The 10,000-nt window shown below is 45.5% G+C and overlaps 3 protein-coding genes across 3 annotated transcripts in view; 1 reads left to right on the plus strand and 2 right to left on the minus strand.

Moving 5' to 3' along the window:
* fbxo18 (F-box DNA helicase 1) overlaps positions 1-3,523 on the minus strand; it is a 22,365-nt gene extending 18,842 nt beyond the window's left edge. Inside the window, exons 1-4 of the mRNA XM_084447652.1 lie at positions 3,465-3,523; positions 3,237-3,286; positions 1,464-1,652; positions 1-624 (exon numbers count right to left, since the gene is read on the minus strand). The exon at positions 1-624 is cut by the window's left edge and continues 122 nt beyond it. Coding sequence (XP_084303778.1) covers positions 1-624; positions 1,464-1,652; positions 3,237-3,255 — 832 coding nt within the window. The 5' untranslated portion in view covers positions 3,256-3,286; positions 3,465-3,523. The remainder of the gene's footprint in view (positions 625-1,463; positions 1,653-3,236; positions 3,287-3,464) is intronic.
* Positions 3,524-4,470: 947 nt separating this feature from the next.
* nudt5 (nudix (nucleoside diphosphate linked moiety X)-type motif 5) lies at positions 4,471-8,534 on the minus strand. Its single transcript, XM_084447923.1, has 9 exons — positions 8,438-8,534; positions 7,968-8,030; positions 7,781-7,848; positions 7,646-7,698; positions 7,427-7,534; positions 6,647-6,742; positions 6,087-6,188; positions 5,289-5,342; positions 4,471-5,142 (listed from the first exon to the last, which is right to left on the minus strand). The coding sequence occupies exons 2-9, from the start codon at positions 8,010-8,012 to the stop codon at positions 5,033-5,035; spliced, it is 636 nt and encodes a 211-aa protein (XP_084304049.1). The 5' UTR covers positions 8,013-8,030; positions 8,438-8,534; the 3' UTR covers positions 4,471-5,032.
* Positions 8,535-8,683: 149 nt separating this feature from the next.
* Positions 8,684-10,000, plus strand: part of cdc123 (cell division cycle 123 homolog) — a 7,117-nt gene continuing 5,800 nt past the window's right edge. Inside the window, exons 1-5 of the mRNA XM_084447918.1 lie at positions 8,684-8,776; positions 9,222-9,293; positions 9,379-9,436; positions 9,558-9,590; positions 9,700-9,795. Of these exons, the coding sequence (XP_084304044.1) occupies positions 8,703-8,776; positions 9,222-9,293; positions 9,379-9,436; positions 9,558-9,590; positions 9,700-9,795 (333 nt within the window). The 5' untranslated portion in view covers positions 8,684-8,702. The remainder of the gene's footprint in view (positions 8,777-9,221; positions 9,294-9,378; positions 9,437-9,557; positions 9,591-9,699; positions 9,796-10,000) is intronic.

The following is a 10,000-nucleotide window of genomic DNA, read 5'->3' on the forward strand; positions in this document are numbered from 1 at the left end:
GGCCCTGGGGCTGGACCAGCCTCCCGCTGCTGCCCAGCAGGCCGTAGTGGGCGTCGGGGAGGGCCTCCACCTCCTCCTGGTCCCACTCCTCCCACCCGGCGTCCTCGCCGCCGCCCGGGGCGTCACGCTCAAACTCCTCGTCGTCCCCGAACATGGCCGCCGTCATCCCCTCCAGGTAGTCTATCTCCTCCTCCGGCTCCTCCTTAACGGGCGTGGCAAACGCCCCCGGCTCCTCCTCCTTGGTCGGCGTGCCTAGTGACGACTCCTCCTCCTCCTCCTCCTCCTCCTCCTCCACGCGCGGTTCTTTCTTGGGAGTGCGCTCTTCCCAGAGTCTGTCCGTCTGAGTGGACGCCCGTGGCTGGGACGTTTTCCGGGGACTGATCCAGTCCCTCTCCCTCCCTGGCTCCTCCTTAATGGGCGTGGCTAACGCCTCTGGCTCCTCCTTAATGGGCGTGGCTAACGCCTCTGGCGCCTCCTCCTGGCAGCCCCGCGGTGTCTCCTCCTGCGGCGGCTCCTTCTTGGGAGTCAGCTGTGACTGGGCCGTTTTCTGGGGGCTGGCCCTGACCACACCGGTCACCGGGAAGAACTGGGCCACGCTTCTCTGCAGTCTGTCCTGGTCACCGTCTGGGGGGGGCGGAAGAAACACATGGGGGGGGGGGCAAGGCAAGTTTATTTATAGCTAGGGATGCACCAATTACAAAATTCTGGGCCGATGCCGATGTTTAAATAACAATCCAGCCGATGGTCGATGCCGATGTTTAAATAACAATCCAGCCGATGGTCGATGGCCGATGTTTAAATAACAATCCAGCCGATGGTCGATGCCGGTGGCCGATGTTTATTTTTATTCTCCCTTTTGTGCCAGGGAAACAAAGAAATGAAATGTTTGGTTCCAAAACGCTGATTTTTATTTCACTTTAATTTGAAAGCAAACTACACGTGCGTTTGCGGTGTTACGTCACGGATCTTCTCTGAATCTGCAGCTGGGTAGGCTAAGTATTGCAACAAAAAAAGCCGTAATTGTTGCTACATAACATCGGCCACTAACATCGGTGAATGTCATTTTATTTGCCGATGGGCCGATGGCAGTCAACAAGGCCAACACCGGTGCATCCCTATTTATAGCACATTTCTGCAACAAGGCAATTCAAAGTGCTTTACATGAGACATTAAAAGCATCAAGACAAAGTGCAACACATAAAAAGGTCATATAAAACAAAATGTAAAAAAGGACATTTACAACAAAATGCAGGAAAAATAAAATACAGGAATAAAAGTTACAGTGCAGTGTATGAATGAATATTTATTTGATTTAATAAAAAAAAAGGAAGAGAAAAGATCATTACACTTCAAACCGGAAAAATAATGTATTTGTCAGTCAGACTAATCTAATCACAGGGTTTTGTGCTTGTGTGTTATTAGAGCTTGTAACACACAACACGCACGCCAACGCAGATAATTACCCAGTTTCTTTCTCTTGGTGGGCGTCCGAGGGTTCTTGGCGTTGCCGGGGGAGCGCGGGTAGAGGCCGCGGCCGGGGGGGGGGGTTTGGGGCTGGTGAGCGTGAGGCTGAGTGAGGACCTGGGCCCCGCCCGGACTGCTCCCCAGCTCAGCACACTCGTCTGCAGACAGATGCCTCCTCTTTGCCTTCCCTGCACAAGCAAGAACACAACCAATCAGATTCAGAACACAACCAATCAGATTCAGAACATAACCAATCCGATTCAGAACACAAACAATCCGATTCAGAACACAACCAATCAGATTCAGAACACAACCAATCAGATTCAGAACACAACCAATCAGATTCAGAACACAACCAATCAGATTCAGAACACAACCAATCAGATTCAGAACACAACCAATCAGATTCAGAACACAACCAATCAGATTCAGAACACAACCAATCAGATTCAGAACACAACCAATCAGATTCAGAACACAACCAATCAGATTCAGAACACAACCAATCAGATTCAGAACACAACCAGATTCAGAACACAACCAATCAGATCATTGTAGCCTGGGAGGTTTTCACTTCAGCAGTTCGCTCTGGGCTGCTGTTATAAGTGATTTTATAACAGCTAGGGGGGCTCCGCTTCGCGTCGTGCCTAACAACGTCCCCTAGCTGTTATAAAATCACTATAACACACGGCCTCTCGTGGTTTATTGCTTAAATATACACTACTTGTGATGTGTTATGTATGTGCAGTGTGATCCTCAAGCGCTGTGTGTAAGCGCTAGTGTAGAGTCAGATTCAGTAGTGGATGTTGTTGATGAGGCTGGTAGCAGTCAGGAAGAAACTGCTTTTGTGACGAGGGGGTTTTGCTCATGATGGATCGCAGCCTTCTGCCGTGGAGGAGCGGTTCAAAGAGTTTGTGTCCAGAGTGGGAGGGGCCTGCCAAGTTCTTCCTTGCCCTCTTCAGAGACCTGGAGGCGGGACCTGGAGTGACGGCCGGTTGCAGCCAATCACCCTCTCAGCAGAGCGGACGACACGCTGCGGCCGTGGCAGCAGAGAACCAGGTGGTGATGGAGGAGGTGAGGATGGACTCAAGTGATGGAGGTGTAGAGGAGAACCATCACTGTCCATCACTGTCTCGGGCAGGTTGAACTTCTTCAGCTGCCTCAGGAAGTACATCCTCTGCTGAACCTGAGGTCCCAGGAGACAATGGTTCCCAGGAAGAGGAAGGAGTTGTGGAGAGGTCCGGGCCCAGTCTGGGGTGGGGGTCAGGGCTGATAAATGGAGGTGACAGGAGAGTCTCTGTCTTTCAAATGGACAGCAGAACTCGTTCAGGTCGGTGCCTAGGTGCAAGTCATGTGCTGTGGGGGCTTTCGGCTTGTAGATTGTGATGTCTGAGGCCTTTCAAGACACACAACACACCACTGCTCCCAGCTACAGGTATACTTTACTTTAGTTAGCCAGGCTTCACCACCATGATCATGACCTCACATCCGGGGTCTGGTGATGCCAGGGTTACGAGTCCCATCAGCAACACAAGTCAACGTTGACATGAAATTAGCCATCAAGCTTTTTAGGCCCAGTGCAATTGACCATTTTAACTTGCTAACTCCACATTGGTCACGTTACAAACACTACATCTCAAACGTTGTCTTGTATCAGTATAAATTAACAATAGCAACCAACTTCAGCCTCGTGTAACGTTAGATAACTAGTTAGTCTACACGTCCCTATGTGGTACTACATTTAAACTAGGCTTGCTAAGCACAGACAATACCTTTTATAGCTGACTCCATGGTGAAGAGTGGTTGCTTGGTCTCTGGTCGCCTTATTAGAATCAGGGAATTGAAAAAAAACGAGTAAGAAATTAGCCACATAATACAAGCTAGTAGTGTCTGCTTGAACAACCCAGCTTATTCAACAAGCCAGTAAACGTGGCATCATAACCATGCGGAAAGGCTTGCTGCAGGTACATTCTCCAACTCTGGATTAACGAGGAACTCACCTTTATAATACGTTTATTCCGTTTAATTTAGCTAGCAGCTAGTCAGTATGGGACTTCCCACCACGCAGGTTAGTAAACATTGCAGGGTCTCCACAGCGCCCCCTACAGACCGGGTTCTCATCATCATCATCATCATCATCATCATCAAATCTATCTCCCCGCCCCCTACAGACCGGGTTCTCATCATCATCATCATCATCATCAAATCAAATCTATCTCCCCGCCCCCTACAGACCGGGTTCTCATCATCATCATCATCATCATCATCATCATCAAATCAAATCTATCTCCCCGCCCCCTACAGACCGGGTTCTCATCATCATCATCATCATCATCATCAAATCTATCTCCCCGCCCCCTACAGACCGGGTTCTCATCATCATCATCATCATCATCATCAAATCTATCTCCCCGCCCCCTACAGACCGGGTTCTCATCATCATCATCATCATCATCAAATCAAATCTATCTCCCCGCCCCCTACAGACCGGGTTCTCATCATCATCATCATCATCATCATCATCATCATCAAATCTATCTCCCCGCCCCCTACAGACCGGGTTCTCATCATCATCATCATCATCATCATCAAATCAAATCTATCTCCCCGCCCCCTACAGACCGGGTTCTCATCATCATCATCATCATCAAATCAAATCTATATCCCCGCCCCCTACTGACCGGGTTCTCATCATCATCATCATCATCAAATCAAATCTATATCCCCGCCCCCTACAGACCGGGTTCTCATCATCATCATCATCATCAAATCAAATCTATCTCCCCGCCCCCTACAGACCGGGTTCTCATCATCATCATCATCATCATCATCAAATCAAATCTATCTCCCCGCCCCCTACAGACCGGGTTCTCATCATCATCATCATCAAATCAAATCTATCTCCCCGCCCCCTCAAAAAAAAGCCAGCAAGGGTCAAGTAGGAATAGAAAAAGTATTTATTCAAGTTATTTCAACTATTACTAGTAATCTCAATCTCATTCCAGTACAGTCAGGACAGAAAGACATCTTCTGATCATTGAGTTAACAAAAGTGGTTTATAGTTTCAGTTTATCAGGTTAACATCATCATCAAAGCAATTTTTTTTAATAACAGTACCATTACTCTCTAACAGTGAGGTGTCGTTGCCCTGGAAACAGGTTCGTGTGGATTAGGAATGTTTATCATGCATTTAGGAATGATATTAATAATTAGATTCACAGCTTGTATTACCACACAGCTTGTAAAGGCATGTCTTTGTAACCATTCTCAGTACTAAAGGTGCATGATTTAAGGAACATACCTCGATACAACGAGTGCAAAAGCAAAAACACTGTTGGTGATTGTGGGCCTTGAGACATACAAGGCGAGGGATAATACTTTCTGAACCATGATCCTCTTAGACTGTTCCCAAAAGACCATTTAAGACACAATATGGCCGCCGTAAACAGTCTCATCTCTGGTCCATCTATGTGGTGTAACAGAGAATATGACAGGAGAGTCCACAACCAACTACCCTCCACCCTCTCCTCTCTCTGTCTCTCCCACCTCCCCCATCCTGGTCTGCTCCTCACTGCTTGAGAACTGGGAGCTCATTGGGTTTGAAGAAAGCCTGGGCCATGCCCATACCAAAGATGTACACCTTAGAGTCCACCACGATCTTCTCCTTCTTCATCAGCTCTGCAGGAGTGGGAGTCGAGGGTTAGTGTTTGATCATTCCTGCTATCCGCCTTGACGGAACACAATAAAGCCAATTCAATCCGCTGGCATTATGATGAGTATTATGGACTTGGTTATTCTGCATGCAAGGCAAGATAAATAATCACCATCGACTTTCTTCTGGAATTCGTCAAGAGGTAGATGAATGACTTGGACAAATTCTGGAAGTAAAACAAAAAAACGAATAAAACTTTGGTGGTAAAAGTGCAACAGCGGGGTGGAAAAAACAACCTTGCCCAATGTGTGTTTGTGCGAAAATAAAATTACCTCCATCCCCTGCAAGAAAGAGGAAGCGAGAAAAAAGAGAGGAGTTAGACATAGTCAAAGCTTACTAAGTAGCTAATTAGAATGAGAACATACAGTACTAATGTATATTACACATAGATATGAACAGGAGATGACTCGTAATGGATTGAGCAGCGCAAAATACGGCCGCCATATTGGTCCGGTACCGCTGTCACGTGACAACCGCTCTCCTCAGCAGTTTCAGTCAGTAAAAGTAACCCTGCATCAAGAGAGAACTCTAGAATTTAAGTAGAAACAAATATTTTTGTTTTTGAACAGTCAAATAACATAAATAATAAATACAAAAATGAAAAAAATTACAAAGTGCAAAACAGCAGCATCCAACAGTTTTAGTTGTATCTGTCAGCTAACAACAATGTATTTATCATCGTTCACTTAAGAGCCAGAACATAGAGCCGTATCGTTCGCGACCGACCCATCACTAGTTTACTCATGGAGCTCCGTACCGGACCAAGATGGCGGCTGCATTTTTCGTCCGGCAGCAATCAAATCAACGTCAATGCGGCGTCTAGTGTATATGTCTATGATATTACATCCGTGTCAGGAGTGTTCAGGTCAGCAGGCCCCGCCCCCTGGCCCCGCCCCCTCCCCTCGCTCACCCAGCTGCTGTGTGGGGTTGATGTTCTCCAGCTCATCACCATTGATGTTCACCATGACGATCTGAGTCGTGCAGTTGGAGAGGCCAGGGTCCAGACATGTGACTGAGGGGACAGGAGAGACCAATCAGGAGCATTCACTGAGGGGACAGGGGTGACCAATCAGGAGCATTCACTGAGGGGACAGGGGTGACCAATCAGGAGCATTCACTGAGAGGACAGGGTAGACCAATCAGGAGCATTCACAACACAGTCAGCCCTACGGAAGGGAGTTTAACTTCATTCTAAAATAATATTTTTATACAAAATGCTCCCTCTTAATTATCTTTAAAGTATTTGAAATAACAGGCCTATCTTGAGCTATGAAATTGATATTACAGTTGAAATTCTGAATTGATATGAAATGAATTAAAACTGCACTGACCCCAAACCCCAGTATACTGGACTACTTGTCCAGCAGAATAACTGATTATGTAGGCACTGAAGTCCTGTGTGTGTGTGTGTGTGTGTGTGTGTGTGTGTGTGTGTGTGTGTGTGTGTGTGTGTGTGTGTCAGGGGCTAACCTGGGGTGACTCCCATCACCTCTCCCTTGTAGCCCGTCTCCTCCTTCAGCTCTCTCAGAGCAGCCGTCTCCGCGCTCTCGCCCTCGTCAATCAAACCTGGACACGGAAGAGAGACCACGCAGCCGCTGGGTCAACTCCATTCTGGTGTTGTTCTGGTGTTTTTACTTAAGTTGACAGCTGGGACTACCGTTTACAATCTCTGAATGTCTCACGGCCTTGGGACCAACTAAATATATTCAAAATAGCTTGTCACATGACAAAATCTGGGCACAAAACCTCACCAGATGGAGATTTAATATAGATGCTATGCTACATATGGCAATGTTGTTGCCGGTGCCGCTGTGGCAGAGCTTGTTTGAAACGAGATTGTGTGATGGTAAATGGTAAATGGACGGCACTTATATAGCGCTTTTCCACCTTAGCGGCACTCAAAGCGCTTTACAATGGCCTCTCATTCAACCATTCACACACACACATTCACACACCAATGGCGGTAGCTGCCATGCAAGGTGCTAACCTGCTCATTGGGAGCAATTTGGGGTTAGGTGTCTTGCTCAAAGACACTTCGACATGTGGACAGTCGGAGCTAGGATTCGAACCACTGACCCTTCGATCACTGAGTGATGAGTAGCCCTGCCTGCGACTGAAAAACCCCAATTATCGACCCCCCCCCTCCCCCTTTGGTCTAGCGGTAGATATTCAGGTTTCCATCCAAACAGAGGGTCAGTGGTTCGATCCCCACTTCTGTCACACTGCAGTACAACTCCAACATGATCCCACCTGCGGGGAACTCCAGGGTGTGACAACCAATGGGTGGACGGAACTGCTTCACCATGACAACGCAGTCTTTGTGCAAGGTTCTTTTGAGGAGGGCGATTACCCCCACACCTGGGAAAGAAAAAACAGGAACCTAATGTTTATTTTATGTTTTATAAAACCCTGTTTATAAAAAAAATATAAATAAATCAATGACACAACCACACAAGGGGACAAACACACCATCTGTTTCGGTGTCGGTTTGCCTGGTGGTCCTTTTAGCAGTCTCCCAAACTCTATTGAAAGACAAAAAATCAAATGTGTGAACATACTGTCAATACCTTACATACAAGACCAACCCATTGATTGGTTCAGTACCTTGTGTTTCCAGCAGGGTCCACATAAGTGGTCTTCTCAAGCTTCACCCATTTTCCAGTTGCAATGACCTGGACTTAGAGAAAGTGAGTTTAACACACACACACACACACACACACACACACATAAATACTCATTACTCATAACATGACAATGTAACCTCGTGTGACTGAAAGAGATCTAACGTCACCTCCTCTTTCAGGATGTGAGGGATGGTTGTAGCTTGGTCGCTCATCCTTGCTTCAGTCTGAGTCTGTGGACAGAGAGATAGTAATAGTTAGATAATAGATAATAGTCCTCATGATGTAAACGTGCTCGATCACATGGACCTTTACACCCATTGCATAATAAGTTAATTAACCCGTTGACATTAATGTCATTGCAATGCACTAGCCGTTTCATTTTAGCTAGTTTTAACTACATGGAACTAAAAATAAACGTTAAAAAATAACTTTTATTGCAGGCTGCATGGTATTCGGTACCGTATATAGCTACTGTAGATAGCTTGATAACTTTACCAGGTTACCTATCACTTTCTGATTGTTATTCTGTAGCGTATTCATACAAGATCGTAGAGGAATATGCTTTCACGTTGATATGTAACTTCGCAAATCAACGTGAATGAGAAACAAAGTAGATTTTCATCCTGAATCCACTCACTTGCAGGTCCAGTGTTTTCAGCCAAGTCACAAGTCAGCCCACGTGTGCTACACAAAAATACGTCCCCTCCTGAGAAAGTGCCAAGCGATCGTTACAGCTCACTCCATCACCAAAGTACAGTTTATAGATGTATAGATATCTAGATGGCAAACATGTACCCTTAGTTTTTTTTTTTTCCAACGTGGAAAGCGTCTTTGCGACCATTTTAATGAGTGACTTGCGGGAACCATTTACAGATGGACACTTCCGGTAAAGCAATTGCAGCATGAAGAAGGATCAAGTTGTAAACTGTCAGTTTTCGGTCTGGTATCCGATATTTAAGAAACATACTATCAAAAGGTAACCTCTCAAATCTGATATGAATATTCTCGAATATGTTGTTGTTATCTGCGGGAGATAAAAACGGATTTGGGTGCGATAGACAGCTATGCATTTGTGTGCTTGGTCAGTAGCACTAAGCTATGTGATGGGATGGATGGCTTCATTTTATTTAGACAAGAGTCTAAGACAAAAATCTTGCACATATTAAATAGGCTATTGTCGGTAATATTTAAATTCAATACGCTTTGCTCCTAAATACATCGGCAAATTATACATTGTAAGTTAATTAACACGTGAAGATAATACACCTGTCAGACACCTGTGTTCTTGGTCATCAGTGGTTTGTCTGGTGGGCCAGTAGTTTTTAACCTGCTCAATAACCATGAAAGTCTAGTTATCTACGTGAGACTTGTTGTGTGTCCTGCTCTCTGTCACCCTCGCCTGTCTGTCCTCTCTATTACAGTTTGATTCTTCCACTGCCTCAGAATGTAATTGACTATTTACTGGACGATGGAACACTGGTAGTCTCTGGAGGGTGAGCATGGACTACACACACACACACACACACACACACACACACCTGTTCATCACATTCCAGTCACAATTGATCTTTTCTGTAGCGACAACACACAGCAAACCCAAACCAACAGTGACTCGGATGCTGAGGAGGACGTCCAGGTACCGACCTGAAAATTAACATATTTTTAACATTTTAATTTTCAAATTAAATCATTGTTCATCAACTTCCAGTTTACAGATTATTAATATGTTTCACATACTTTTCTCCCACCAAACACAGTGGTCAGATGATGAGACAACCACCACTGTCACAGTAAGTCATGTGAATATTGAGACACCATTTTGATTCATCCGTTTGTAACTCTTTGGGGACGTTGTTATAAGTACTACATGTGATGGTGTTTTGTGGTTGTGTGTTCCAGGCCCCTGAGTTCCCAGAATTCAATTCCAAAGTGCTGGAAGCCATAAACACGCTGGGTGGGCGTGTCTTTCCTAAACTGAACTGGAGCGCTCCACGGGTAAAAAATAATTCAGCACTGCTTGATTTTCTTACAAGATTGCTATTCTTCCACTTTGCCTTCAGAACTAGATTATGCTCTTAGTCACTTGTTTTAGAAAGAAGATGACTACTGGCAAGTAGTAGTACATTGGCTTTTACTACGTTAAATGCAATTATTGTTAGTCGCTTTGGATAAAATTGTCTGCTAAATGACTGTAATGTAA

The sequence above is a fragment of the Borostomias antarcticus genome (assembly GCF_949987555.1).
Source record: "Borostomias antarcticus genome assembly, chromosome: 13".
NCBI classification, from domain to species: domain Eukaryota; kingdom Metazoa; phylum Chordata; class Actinopteri; order Stomiiformes; family Stomiidae; genus Borostomias; species Borostomias antarcticus.